This window comes from Theobroma umbraticum, unplaced genomic scaffold, assembly GCF_002168275.2.
Source record: "Theobroma umbraticum cultivar Fairchild unplaced genomic scaffold, ASM216827v3 scaffold_4.1, whole genome shotgun sequence".
In the NCBI taxonomy this organism is placed as follows: Eukaryota; Viridiplantae; Streptophyta; class Magnoliopsida; order Malvales; family Malvaceae; genus Theobroma; species Theobroma umbraticum.
The window spans coordinates 207,797-221,671 of NW_018397258.1; the positions used below are offsets into that span (position 1 = coordinate 207,797).

The 13,875-nt window shown below is 37.4% G+C and overlaps 3 protein-coding genes across 3 annotated transcripts; 2 read left to right on the top strand and 1 right to left on the bottom strand.

The window, feature by feature from the left end:
• Positions 1-321: 321 nt before the first annotated feature.
• Positions 322-988, bottom strand: LOC110413676 (DIS3-exonuclease-like protein). Its single transcript, XM_021424598.2, has one exon. The coding sequence runs from the start codon at positions 834-836 to the stop codon at positions 630-632; it is 207 nt and encodes a 68-aa protein (XP_021280273.1). The 5' UTR covers positions 837-988; the 3' UTR covers positions 322-629.
• A 1,227-nt stretch (positions 989-2,215) lies between these two features.
• On the top strand, positions 2,216-5,442 carry ATP5 (delta subunit of Mt ATP synthase). Its single transcript, XM_021425451.2, has 6 exons — positions 2,216-2,437; positions 2,793-2,843; positions 2,995-3,238; positions 4,291-4,403; positions 4,815-4,901; positions 4,988-5,442. The coding sequence occupies exons 1-6, from the start codon at positions 2,324-2,326 to the stop codon at positions 5,114-5,116; spliced, it is 738 nt and encodes a 245-aa protein (XP_021281126.1). The 5' UTR covers positions 2,216-2,323; the 3' UTR covers positions 5,117-5,442.
• A 3,099-nt stretch (positions 5,443-8,541) lies between these two features.
• On the top strand, positions 8,542-11,204 carry MYB83 (myb domain protein 83). Its single transcript, XM_021424631.1, has 2 exons — positions 8,542-8,869; positions 9,929-11,204. Exons 1-2 carry the CDS (start codon positions 8,583-8,585, stop codon positions 10,599-10,601), a joined length of 960 nt encoding a protein of 319 aa, XP_021280306.1. The 5' UTR covers positions 8,542-8,582; the 3' UTR covers positions 10,602-11,204.
• The last annotated feature ends 2,671 nt before the right edge of the window (positions 11,205-13,875 follow it).

The window sequence follows — 13,875 nt, forward strand, 5'->3', positions numbered from 1 at the left end:
AAACAAAAGCAGGCATAAGCCAAACAATGGGCGTTTTTATCTTTTTGTCTTTCTCTCTTTCTCCTTTTGGCCCCCATGTTTAGCAATATAAAGACAATTTCCCAAATGATGTTTATCTAATTCTTGGATAGGAATCAGCAACAACACCCAAGAAACAAACCGCCAAACTCTGCAAACATATATATTGATACATATGAAAGTTGATGAGGTTCTGAGTTCTACTGCTGACATTAGTACTGTAATGCAGTGTACAGTTGGCACGGTGTGTCTGGTTCAGAAAAGTCAAAAAACAGAACCAAGTTTCCAAGCTGATCTCCCACGTCCAAAAACCCTGATCTGATTTTTCACATGGATTCCATCCCCATAAGGTTCAACAGAGACTACAAGAAGAGTAATGAATACAGATCGTATACATAAGCTTCAAACAACACTCACCACTCACGGTTGAACTCAATCCCGCAACGATATACTAAGAAACACAAAAGAATGTTTTTGACTTATTCTCTACCTTGCCTTGTTATCACCACGGGAAAAGAAAATAAACAAAGGGTTAAACAAAAACAAAAGAAGACAAATATATGTACATTAAGATCTGATGATTGAAGCTAAGATCGCTTATACAATCTAATCTAATCTAACCTCAAGTTGCAAAGCATGCAATCCAAGATCCTAGACCAGACGAGCCGTGCACGAGGGTAGAGCCTGTTGGTATAAACCCTCGACTCCCTTACCAGATCCTCCATGGTCTCTACAAAGAGATTCAAGCTTCTAATAGGAGGAACATACAGAGTCAAAGGCGCCGCAGAGAAAGCAATTGTGAAGAACAGCTGCAACATCACGTTCGTATTTCAAAACTATGCAAACCCAAAAAAGCCAGAATCAAAAAGTCTCAAAAACTCAAACTTCTTGGGCTCTGAAGTTGTGGAGATGCAGAGTCTTCGAAGGGTTTGTTGGTTGAGAAACAGCCGAAGGACAGAAGGAAGATACGAAATACTTCTTGATGATGTCGAAGATTGGAGATATAAAGGTGTTGTCTAAGGTTAGGTGGAAGAAAGAGGAAGAGAGGAAGTTCTGGAAATCTGAAGAAATAAGGAGTTATGCACAGCTTTGTTTAGGTACGAGACCGGTCGTTGGACTTGGAGATGTAATTGGGGTTCCCAATCCTGGCTAAGAGCTTTGACCCCTGTTTTCAGTTATCTTCTTCCGGTTTTACTTGTAATTACCCATTACTACCGGTACTGAGCATATGCAATTCACGTGAAAGGGCAGGGATATCATGTTCGGTAGAAATAGATAGAATTCATCAACTCCATATTCATAGTCATACATTCATACATACATACATTGGATCAATTTTATTATTAAATTCAATTAAATTATGTTCGACTTTAGTCATACTTATGAATTCAAAGGTTTTGAACTAAAAATGTAGACTATTATTATAGCTTTAAATGACAACAAAACAAATTAATTTGAATTTGTCACAATTACTCATTTTTTTAACCACTTTGCTTTTTTGAAGTCCCTTCTTATCTTTCAAACGCCACCACCTACTCACTTTATTTATAAAGACTATGTTTTAGAAATTAAAGCTAGATCTATGTATGCATGTGCATACTTCCACTTCATTTTTTTCCATTTCCAAAATGGAAATAATTTTTCACTCAATAAAACTGATTAATATACAATTTTTATACCTTTTCTTTTCATTGCACCTAGAGAGTTTTTTGGATAGTGGGTGAGTTATGAGAATGATTAAAAGTTCATCTCTCTTTTTTTTTTATAAATTTTTATGAAAATTAAAACAAAAAATTTAGTTTTTAAAAAATTTTATATTAAAATTTAATTTTCATTTTATTTTTTTCATTGCACCTAGTGGTTAATTTGGATGGCAAACGAGTCATGAGTATGACCAAAAAAATTATTTCGGATAATGATTACTCAAAAGTTTGGAGTCTAATTTGTGGTGCAGCCGAGCACACGTGTCTCCACTCTCTTTAAATGGCTGAAAGGGATAGGGCCCACGCTCAACAAAACGCTAGAGGGCCTGCCTACCGCCAGAGTACCTAAATGGGCTGACCTGGATCCACACTGGTGACTGATCCAAGCCAGGCTCCTCCCAGATTGCTCTGGGTTCGATGAGACGAACGGCCCATAACCTCCTCACAAACCCAGCCCAGCAACATCAAAGGTAGGAGAAGGCGACTGCAACCCTCAAATTCCCTCTCCTGACAGAAGGAAAATCAAATCGATTCGTCCGCTATTTTCGGAAGCGATCTTCGAAAAATCAAACGCAAGGATTAGGGTTGTTTTGTTGTGAGAAATGGCGATGGCAGGGCGCATCAGATCGAGTCTCCCTCTCTTTAACAGGCTTTTGGGAGCCGATTCTCTTTCCGCTAACAGATCCAATCTTCACCAAACCCTACTTTGCCCCGAGGTAACGATAATCGCTTCACAAAGCAGTCTCATCTGTTTATCTCCATTAGAAATGTGATTGTCTTTATATTTTTTTTGTTCAGTTTGTTACTGTTTGCTTTGCCTTTGTTTCTTGTGGTACTGTTTTTGTTTTCATTTGTGTTGTGTATATCTATTCGCAATGAGAGAAAGTGGAGATATCCAAATAGCTCTTTTTGCAGAAGGAGAAAAATTTGGGTGCTTAGGAATTGTGCGAAGCTTATGGCTTTAACTTCTAATTCGCTTTCCTCTTCATTTTACAACCGTGCAATGTTTAAGCTAAATTTTGATTGTTGACTCTCTGTCTGTCTTAATTTCTTCCATTGTGTTTCTTTCAGCTGTCGAAGAATTATTCAACTGCGCCCCCCAAAAAGGAAGTGAAAGTCAAGGTATCTGGATTTCTTTTAACTTAAAAAACTTCCTGTTGCTAAGGTGAAGTGCGTGCTTTACATTTCCAGGGATAGAGAGGCAGTAAGGCTGTGAAATTAGTTTCATATATGTGTTTTAATTCTGCTCTGTTGGTTCTTAATGGCATTTTAGGTGCCTCTGGCTTTGTTTGGGGGACCAGGAAACTATGCCTCTGCACTTTACCTTGCAGCAGTAAAAGGAAATGCTCTGAACAAGGTTGAGTCTGAACTTCTTAATCTTGTTGAGGCTTCAAAGAATAGTCCAACGTTTTCTCAATTCACCAAGGACTTGTCAGTACCTGCAGAGACAAGAGTCAAAGCCATTAATGAAATATGTGGTCAAGCTGAATTTTCAGATGTTACAAAGAACTTCTTGGGTATGAAAAACGGGAAAATTTGTTGAGCAAGTTTTACTTGAATTATATAAACTATTTAGAGCTGTTGCTGGCTTTTGTATGAAGTTCAATCTTTCTTGGTTGTGATGAAATGAGAAATTGAGACTATGTGGAAGGCTTTCTTTTCTGGTTTCTTCTCAATGACCATAGGTATGTTATGTTCATGTGAAGGATTGAATGCATGAAGAAATTTTACTGCTTTGTATAACATATGCCTTGTGAATTATAAGGTGGTTAGCAAGCTTGATAGTTTCACGGAATTATGGTCTGGAGTAGCTACTTTTGCATCTTAAACTGATGCAGGAAATGGAGGATGGTAGCATTGACATATGAAACCATAGGATGATTAAGGCGTGGTTAAAAGAATTTTTGGAATTGTATGATTAGTTAGTAATCTTCGTGGATGTGGTTAGCTAGCTACTTGTTTAAAAGTTTCATTTGAGAGTTTTAGCTTGGGAAGTTGTGGATAAGTTGTAGGTCCTGTGCTTCACTTGATTCGTTATTGAGCTTCCGATTCTTAGGGTTTAGCCAAATGATGTCTTAAATATCTCTCATTTCAATTCTTGTAATCTATTTCAATTATTTTTGACCTATCGGACATTCTTAAGGTTGTAGACCAAACATGGTCTTATTGTCATTACAGACTAAATGCGGTGCACTTCTTCCTTTCACCCATGATTATATTTTTGTTATTGTTTTTCCCTGTTGTTGATCTGGTCTTAGTCTGTAGGTTTTTTTGGTCTATAAAATCTCTTTCTGACTTCAATGGGTTTCAATATAGCATTTTTGCCATCCGCAATAATTTGCAAATCGTAGTTGTGGTGGTCTGTACTCTTTGTATGATATGCATCACATGTTTTATGTCTTTTAGCCCGGACTTTGTTTGTTGCATGTTAGCCTGTAGTACTGCTGGACTTACTTGCATATTTTTCTTGTCACCATCTCTGTTTTATTTATAGCTCCTAATTTGTTGTGTGTAAGGATTAAATACTTCTCTAATTTTTTATTTTTTATTTTTATATTATCTATGCTAGTTGTATTGGCTGAGAATGGAAGGCTAAGGTACATAGAGAGCATTGCAAAGAGATTTGTGGAGTTGACCATGGCTCATAAGGGAGAAGTGAAAGCCATTGTAACAACTGTTATTGTAAGTTTACTCTGTAATTGTAAAGTTTTAAGTTACTTTTATCATCCTTTGAAAAATTTATGTTCATATAAAGTTGAAATTCAACTATAGCCTTTCTTTTATCCCCTTGAAGGAACAGAATGCAGTCTAACACTGCAATGCAATTAGGCAGATACATGAAATTTTGTTTCAATGGTTTATTTAATATATTGGCACTGTTCTTCTCTTGAATACTTTGTGATTATGAAGTTTTTTTTTTTTTAACCTAATACCATAAAGACCTGATGCTTGCGATATCAAATATTTTACTAGTGTCTACTTGGCTGATGCTAAGTGTTTAGGCTCAAAGAATTTGGAAGTAATCTTCTTTACACCTATTCCGTATTCATTGTCCTTCACTGTCTCATCTGGATGGTTGTCATTCTGTACCAGCCCCTTCCCCCAGAGGAGGAGAAAGAACTGAAGGAGACATTGCAGGAAATAATTGGACAGGGGAAGCAGGTGAAGCTGGAACAGAAGGTATGCAGTTTCATCTGTCATGTATATTATTCAAGATTACTGCTTGTTTTACTCTGTAATTCTAAATTTTCTCCCGTCTGTGCCAGATTGATCCTAGTATTCTTGGTGGGCTTGTGGTAGAGTTTTCACAAAAGGTGTTTGACATGTCCATTAAGACTAGGGCACAACAGATGGAGAGGTTCTTGCGCGAGCCTGTCAACTTTGGTACCCTCTGAAAGATGTCATTATCCCTAGCTGACCTTTTTAGGTTCCTTCTGCACCAATTTGTTAGTCAAGAAGGGCAAAGAACCATTCTGGTCTTGTTTGCCTCTGTTTTCTTGTACTTTGCCTTTTCATATGATGGAATGCATCCATTCACAATAAAAGCGACCTTCTCGGCATATATTTGGGAATGGCACTGATAAACTTTCTACCTTTTGTATGGGGTTTTTGTGGCCACTTCACCTTTGAAGACCATAATTTGTTCAGGTACATCTTAAATGTTACTTGCCTGGACATCAACTACTGTTTTTGAATACAGATGAATGTCTCTTTTCTATTATGTATATTGCCATATTTAATTATTTATTGTTCTACTCATTAAGTTGTAAGCATGAGATAGTTTCCTACGAACAAGGCCATTGGAAAAGCAAGCTAGCGGGCCAGCTTGATAAAATTAATGATCTAGTAGAAATACATATTTGTACACCATACAACCAGAGGGGTGGCGACAATTCCTCCAAAATAGAAAAGTCTGCCACTAACTAGCTCTCTGCTTCTCCATTCATCTTCCTCCCAATCCTTGTCTTGTCCTTCCCAGAATGCTGCCACCGGCGCCGAGCATACGCCACGAGGAAGTAGAAGAAATAAAGCACTATTTTAATTGTTGAAATATCTCTCATCTAAATTAGTTGTAACTATTTGTCCACGCCTTGTGGTATTTTCCTTTTATATGCATACAACACGGGCACACGTGTATATATATATATATAAACAATCCTAATATTTTGTGAGTTTTAATTATGAGCTAAATGCTTTCTTGATTACTAGCACTTTCAAATTATCCTCTGTTTTATCACAGCGAAAGCCTTCAAGCTGCAAAGTTGATTGATGAAGCCTAGCACATTAATTTTTTTGCAAAGTTCTTTCATGAACCTCCTATAGTTAATTACCATATAAAGCGGTGACGAAGCCTGAGGTCCCATAAAGATGCAAATATAGAAAAGGTGCAATCCTAAGAGGAATTTAGAAGCAACAGGATTTGAGATCAAAGAGGATTATATACGTAGGGCCATTTTGCAGAGGACACATCATTGAGGCATCTGCATAAGGTTTGCGACAGCTGATGAAGGTGAGTCCGATGTCCAACTGTGGAGGGGCGGGCTGGAGGGTTCCAGCGAACTTAAGATGGTTTGTTTCTTTGAATATATAGGAAGTTGGATGAGATGAAGCAGAGAAGAGGAAGATGTATCAGTATTAGAAAGGCATGAGCCACTACGGACCCGTGGTTGTCAGCTTTCATTCATGGATGTCTCTCATTCCTGTTGTTCTTTTGGCTCTTATGCTTTTGATTGTTCCTGTGTCCCACTCAATCTAAACCAACAAAAGCTGAGAGACTGAACAATGGTGTCCACTTCTCTGTACAAAGCTTATAAACTAATACTGACTAACTCTTTCCTCTTTTCCCTATACGGTTTATTCTAGCTAGTTGTTCACTTAATTTTTCAGGCCATAGCTTCCTCGCATTGCTAGACCAATGGATATTACTTCTTCGTACGTACAATCATTTTTCTAGACAGATTTTTAAGTTAAACAGCACTATATATATATATATATATATATATATATATATATAATCTTAGTCCAATTAATGTGTAACAGCAAAACGGGGGGCTAGGTGTTTTTTCTTGTCTTTTTAACCAAGTAGTTTGTTGCTTGGGACAGCCTTAAAAGCATGGAACAGGTTTTTCCTGGACAGCTGTTGATAAAGAGAATACTTTCGAAACATTTGAGTAGCTTGAGAGTTTTCCTCACTTTTTGCCAGGTATTGTGGCAGTCGCTGTCAAAACATATACAGCATTATATGAATAACTGTATGTTGCTCTTGTATACTCGAAGATTTTGACTAGGACTCTCATATAAGATGGATTTGGCGGAAACGAATGACCCGGAGTTTCTCAGGATTTTCTTTTTATGTATGATACACGAAAATTTCTCTGGCATGCAGGGCGAGGAATTAGGTAAGGAAAGGGATTCAGAGAGAAAGATAAACCTGACAAGACAATAAGACAATGAAAGGTTGTGGGGCATATTAACCTGTAATATCTAAGATACCTTGAGATGGCCCATGTAGATTGTTGTTGATTTTTGGCTCTGATCAAGTGAAACCTGATTAACAAATTAAACAAGTAGTTTGTAGTAAACCCTTGGTTCAGGGACTCGCTGTCAAAATCATCTGTATATGAAACACAACTAGCAGTAATTGCTGGATATATTCAGCTGGTAAGTAACTCATAGATGGGTCATATGCAGTTAGATTACCGTGAATGATGAAGTTATAAAAGAAAATTGTTAAGCGCTGGTTTAAGATGAAGAAACAACTCTCATACGCTTCAATATATCTGCAAATGGTGATACCACTTGAGAAATATCTTTTTGAGTGCAAGGGAAAATAATTTTTCTTAATTTAGGGAGGTAACTACCCAATTTTCCAGATGAAGTGCCTTCTGTTTCCAACAAGATTAATAAGGGCATTTTGATATTCAGCTGAAGTGATATCTTTCCAGTTTGATGAAATCAGGGCCTGATAATCATTTCACACGCTTTACATGTTCTATTAATTCCATATTGTTGCACAATATTTTTACTAATGAATTACTCTTAACAGAATGATGCCTTTAAGAGAAAAGAATGCTTTTGACCAAACGAAGGGGGGGGGGGGGGGGGTAGTAACTGGGGGCGTAGATAGCAGTTAAGTCCAGGTTCATGTTTCCTTTTTCCTTGGTAGTTGAGAGGCGTGTTAGGCTCCTGATTTCATGTGCAGACCATCCGGGGCGCATGCTGCAGCCTACAAAATATTGTTCACGTTTCTCATCTGAAAACAAAGATAAACATATATGGGAGACCAGAACCTAAAAGGTATAGTAAACGTACTATATTTTTTGTGTTCTGTCTCTGATCTCTGCGGCCTCTCTTTCTCTCTCTCTCTCTCTAGGGCATAGGCTTATCCTTCAAATACACGTGTGGGTTGAGAGAGAGAGAGAGAGAGAGAGAGAGAGCGAAGGAGCATTATGTGAAATGGAAGCAAACAGGTTTGTGTCTTGTACACATATGATGATTACCTTGTGAGTGAAGAAAAATGCATCGAAAAAGACAAGATAGAGTCAAAGACAAGACGACCAACCATCCCTCTCTCTCTCATCCTGTGAGGGTCGAAGGAGGTCCCCCTCCAATCCGTTTTCCACTCTACCCATCAACCAACAAACACTCTCTCCAAATGCATTCCTCTCATACATATTCATATTCATATTTTAAAGCAAACCCCACAACCATCACCATCATCATCACCATTACCACCCCATGAAGCCTTCTTTCTCTCTCTCTCTCATACAGCCATCATTTGCCTATATAGCTTTCTCTTATCTCCATCAAACCAGTTAAAAAGAGAAAGGCTCCACTAGATCAGATCGAGACCCAACAGCAATGAGGAAGCCTGATCAAAATATGGGAAAGGACAGAGTTAACAATAACAAGATCAAGCTGAGGAAGGGATTGTGGTCACCAGAAGAGGATGAGAAACTCATGAAGTACATGTTAACCAATGGACAAGGCTGTTGGAGTGACATTGCCAGGAATGCTGGTCTCCAACGGTGTGGCAAGAGTTGTCGTCTTCGTTGGATTAATTACTTGAGACCTGATCTTAAGCGTGGCGCCTTCTCTCCTCAAGAGGAAGAGCTTATCATACATTTGCATTCCATCCTCGGCAACAGGTTCGATTTTTATTTCTATCTCTCTTCTATGGCTCAATCAAGAAGAAAAATTATTGAAATTACAGTCATATAATTGCAAACCGTAAGTGTACTATAATCTTTTCTTCCTGGCATTTACCTAGTGCTTATTTGGAGTCCAATAGAGAGATCATGTCATAACATATAGTGAATGATAAAATCTACTTTTTTATCCTTTTGCACACATGTTCAACGCTTAGAAGCGAAAGAAACTCGTGATATTGTTAATGTGCAAATGCCAATATCATATACTACATTGTGAAACACCCTCAGTTTAAACTCTCTTAACAATGTGGAATTTGCATTATTCAGAAGTATTTAGTTCCATTTGTAACTATATTATCCTTGGTCTGGCTATGCTAAGCAAGTTAACGGCTGCTCAATCTTATAAATTATAACTTGAATATGGTGCTTCTGATCTATTGAATTCAGGCTGGATTTGAACCCAGTCATAAGAATTTATTCTTTTCTGGTTCAAGCTTTGTTCGTTTTAAAGTTTCTAATTCTCTTCTTGAACAATGCTTCCAGCAATTGTCCTCTCATTACAGATATAATTTGATTTGATTATTGCTTCTACTTGGCTCGGGACATGTAATCTAGAACTTCAGAAAAATTCAATACTCATTAATACCAAAGGCATCCTCTTCTGTGGCCTTGCATTTGACAATCTCCGGCCACCCACCATGTACCCCACTCATATTAATTTCCTGAATGAGCCAATCACGCTTATTTTGAAATGCTCTAAATCTAACAGAAGAAGAGCTTATAGCAGGCAAGAAAAATGAGTGGCCTTAACAATCCTCCATGATCTCACTCCTCTCCTCTTTTTTCCTTCAAGCCCTTCTCTTTTGGTCACAATTATATGCATGCATCATTTCAGTTTTAGAGCTTAAGCATCCATGCAAAGCATGCATCCGAAAAGGAAAAGAAAAAAACTGGAACACATTTTAACGTCTCTGCTGAATTTATTTTTATGCTACCACGTAGCTTATATATTGATGTATATATGTCTTATTTTTTCATTGGTTCCAAATGTTTCAGGTGGTCTCAAATCGCGGCTCGTCTTCCAGGAAGGACAGATAATGAAATAAAGAATTTCTGGAACTCCACGCTAAAGAAAAGATTGAAAAACAACACCTCCACATCCTCATCACCCAACAACAGTGATTCATCGGAGCCCAGAGACCATGGTGTAGGAGGGATTTTCCCTGTGCATGAACATGACATCATGACCTTATGCATGGACTCATCTTCCTCATCATCAACATCCATGCGACCAATTGTTACGGGCAAGCAGTTTGATCCGTTTCCTCTGCTCAACAACCGTTACGACATGACAGGTGCACCGTGTTTGTTCGATGTGCCCGCGTGCTTAACGCAAGGTGGTATGGGAGAAGGACTTTACGGGGATTATGGGGTTTTAGAGCCTGCAAATAAAATAGGGTTGGAAGGGGACTTTTCTCTTCCTCCACTTGAGAGTAGAAGCATTGAAGAAAATAATGCTGCCAATGCCAGCATTGATATGAAAAGCAATAACAACCACTACAATAATACTTGCTTCAACAACACTGATCAGAGCTTTAAAGTAGGGGACATATTTGGGTTAGAAAATCATCATTGGCAAGGAGAAAACTTAAGAATGGGAGAATGGGATCTAGAGGGCTTGATGGATAATATTTCTTCCTTCCCTTTCCTTGATTTCCAAGTTGAATAACTGCCGACACTTAGGGCCTCGGCCTCTCTCTTTCAAAATCTACCCAAAGCCATACATAGGAAATTTTGGGCAGTTTTTCTTTTTCCCCATCACCACAATTTACACTTCAAGCCCTCTCGTTTGCTGCATTTCTCCTTGCCATCTTCATTTCTTTTTCCTCTTTATCTTAATTTCTTGGTTCTTCATTACGTACCCTTTTTTTTTTCCTTTGAATTCCTTTTCGCCTTCTTTTAGACTCGAAAATTTATATACCGGAGTTTCCATAATTCTGGACGTCTGGGAATAAACATGAAAAAAGTGGAGATTAGCACAACCGGAGATTTCTTGTACGTATGTATTTCAGTTTCAGCAAGAGGCACTTCAGTCAATTCGCAGAGGGGGAGGATTGGTGCAAGAATCGTCGTTCCTTTTTCTAAGAGAAATGTGAATAGTGATACAGATATAGAAAGTCAAAAATAAAGATTAAGATTATAGTTGTTGATTGTAGTTTAATTTCATGTACAAATCAGGGGGAATAAATTTGAAAGTGGAGGTTGTTATTAGTGGAAGCTGAGAAGGATGCATGTAACACAAATTTTACGTAAAAACACCTCAATAATAAGCAAAGTAGAGAATGCTCTCTCTTTTCCAAGTAGTATATGTTAAATACACATAGACAAAATTGCTTCTTCTTTGCATGGGATTAACTAAAAGTTTACACAACAAAGTTACGTGCTTTGGGCTTGCCTTGAAGAAGTGCAGTTGGCTACTGACATCGACCAAGAGTTACTACATGATCAAAACTTCAAGCCTCCTTTTTATTCTTCAACGAGATTAATATATATGAAGGGAATGAACCAAATGGATAGCAAAAAGAAATTGTTGGATCCTTGCCTTGGTGCAAAAAGAAGAGGTTGCTACGTACTCTGCATGCATCATGCATTATGTTAGGTTTTTTTTTTTTTTCATAAAGTTGACAGTTATTCATTTCAATGAAGTGTTATTCTTTGTTGAAGGCAGTGAAATGAAATTTTTTACAAAACAATTAATATAGAAGAAGACGGCAAAGGATGAAGAAACCATTAATTTCTGGGGCAGGCAGGTAACTGCAGATGGCACTATGTATCATGGAAAGAAAAAATTATCTTGCGTTGCCTGACCTCAGAGATTGCAACTCTCGCGGGATAAACCTATGTACTTAGCAGGCTGACGCCTTAACCAGTCGGCCGAAGCGACGCTGGTGGACTGAGGCTTGATTGATGTTCCAGATTCCATTGGATATACAAATTTTGTTGGGCCAAGTATGACACAAACCTTAAAACCCAAAGAAAGCCTCAGTAAAATGGCCTAGAAGGGTGAAACTAACTAATAGGATCCATTTGTTCAAGCCTTTTGGGCTCGTTTGTGTGGCTTTTGCTGGTGGTGAATACGTCTCGGAGTGCATCCATAAAACTTCCTAATCAAATTGGTAATGTTTTCCATTGCATTGTTTTGCTTTCTTTCTTCCGGTTTGTCGTAGGGACTTGAGGAAAGGGACGATGGATTTACTTAGATTTCACTAAATTAGGAGACAGGAGTGGTTAATCACCTCTACGTAATTACCTGTTCAAAACTCCATAGCTATTAAGATTTTAAGAATAAGGCGAAACTATTAATTCGATATTGAACCAAATACTCATATGTATAGAATATTGGAAAATTTTTGTTATTCAAAGAAATTATTCCTACCATGAAAGTAGTTCAGCTTTTCTATATAAGATTTCATTCTGGTATGCGAAAAAAGAGGCTTGTTTTAATGACAGTAGTAGGACATTAAGTTGGGTCTGCTGGAATGAGTGACTTTTAAAAAGTTTCCTTCGGCCTTATGCTTAAGCTAGCTAGTAATATACCTTTAATTTGTTTGACGCTGGGACAGGGCCCAAATATATATATTGAAGCAGCCACTAAAATCATGTGACGCACAGAGGCAGTAATTGCGTGCCTTCCAGGTTACATTTTCCCTCGACCTTCTTGTGAAAATACATATTTATGGCTAGTGGACTTCACTCTTTATTTATAACATGCCAAATTAATTGGACCAAACAAATTAGTATTGTTTATACCATACCCACAAGGACACGTGTGGTACATGCGTGCAGCCGTCACAACAACTGAGCTGAGTAAATGTGAGAATAATTCTCACTCAACACGACCTAAACATGTGATAAGATATTATAAGTGACGGAATGATCTTATTATTACAATTTATTGAAATTCGATTTCTAATAAATCTTCTTTAATCTCTTACACAACTATATAATCATCCCCAAATAGGTTTAACTAATCCTTTTCCTAAGCAGAACAAAAGAAAAACAGTGGTGATATAATGTTGCCGGGAAAAATCCAATGGGGGGTTTGAATTTGAGATTTACCTGGCCATGGAACATGGTAAAAAGCCAACAGTACTCAGCAGGGTCTCGCTTTCTACAAAAAAGTTATTCATTTATGGTGTGGGGGATAGGAAGTATAATTTAACAGGAGCCCCTATATATATATATATATATATATGTGGATGGTGAGGATTGAGATCTAGCCTAGCCAGCTTTGAGCAAGAAAAGGAGAATAAGAAATATGCAAATTGGTGATGATGGCAGTGAGAAGAAGAGGGCAATTATTCATTATGTCTTGGCATAAAAGCAAAAGCTGCTCCCATTCCCATTAGTTTATCAATCTTCTCATTGTTATCTTCAATCATGACCCTCAATGTGGCAACCCTTGTATAACAATTCTTCCTCCCTTAAAAAACAAGTATTTCCGGGGATTAGGTTGATTAAAGCAAGCAAAGAGGCGTAATTACAATTAATTGGGACATTACGTTTTTTCCAAAAAAAAAATAATTAAAAGTATTCCCATGATGTATATAAACCTCATGATTTGAATTTTGATGACACATAATACAAACAACCTACATAATTGTAATCCATATACCTATCATTCAAATAAGTACATGATCCATAGACAAAAATTCTTATATAGTGCTTTTTTTTATTCGATTAAAAATAATTTTATTAGATATCAAACTGATAATAAGAAATCTGGAGAGATTAGAATATAACTCTTCATATAAAGAAACGGTGTGTTATTTTTTTGTATATGTATGTACATGCAGGTGAAATAAATATATTGCTTTTACTTAAATGATCACACATCATTAAAGACCAAAATTGTAATTATGAATGTGCACTAAGTGTTGGTGTAGTCCATATTATTCACTATTGAAAATGTTGTTTGGGTTTCTCTCTGTCTCCCTTGTAGC

What these genes read in the sequence shown, in the direction of transcription:
- MYB83 (XM_021424631.1), top strand. Translation starts at nt 8,583, where the DNA reads ATGAGGAAGCCTGATCAAAATATGGGAAAGGACAGAGTTAACAATAAC. An exon ending in CATTCCATCCTCGGCAACAG is followed by an intron (nt 8,870 to 9,928) that starts GTTCGATTTTTA and finishes CAAATGTTTCAG; the next exon opens with GTGGTCTCAAATCGCGGCTC.
- LOC110413676 (XM_021424598.2), bottom strand. Translation starts at nt 836, where the DNA reads ATGTTGCAGCTGTTCTTCACAATTGCTTTCTCTGCGGCGCCTTTGACT.
- ATP5 (XM_021425451.2), top strand. Translation starts at nt 2,324, where the DNA reads ATGGCGATGGCAGGGCGCATCAGATCGAGTCTCCCTCTCTTTAACAGG. An exon ending in AAACCCTACTTTGCCCCGAG is followed by an intron (nt 2,438 to 2,792) that starts GTAACGATAATC and finishes TGTTTCTTTCAG; the next exon opens with CTGTCGAAGAATTATTCAAC. An exon ending in AAAAGGAAGTGAAAGTCAAG is followed by an intron (nt 2,844 to 2,994) that starts GTATCTGGATTT and finishes ATGGCATTTTAG; the next exon opens with GTGCCTCTGGCTTTGTTTGG.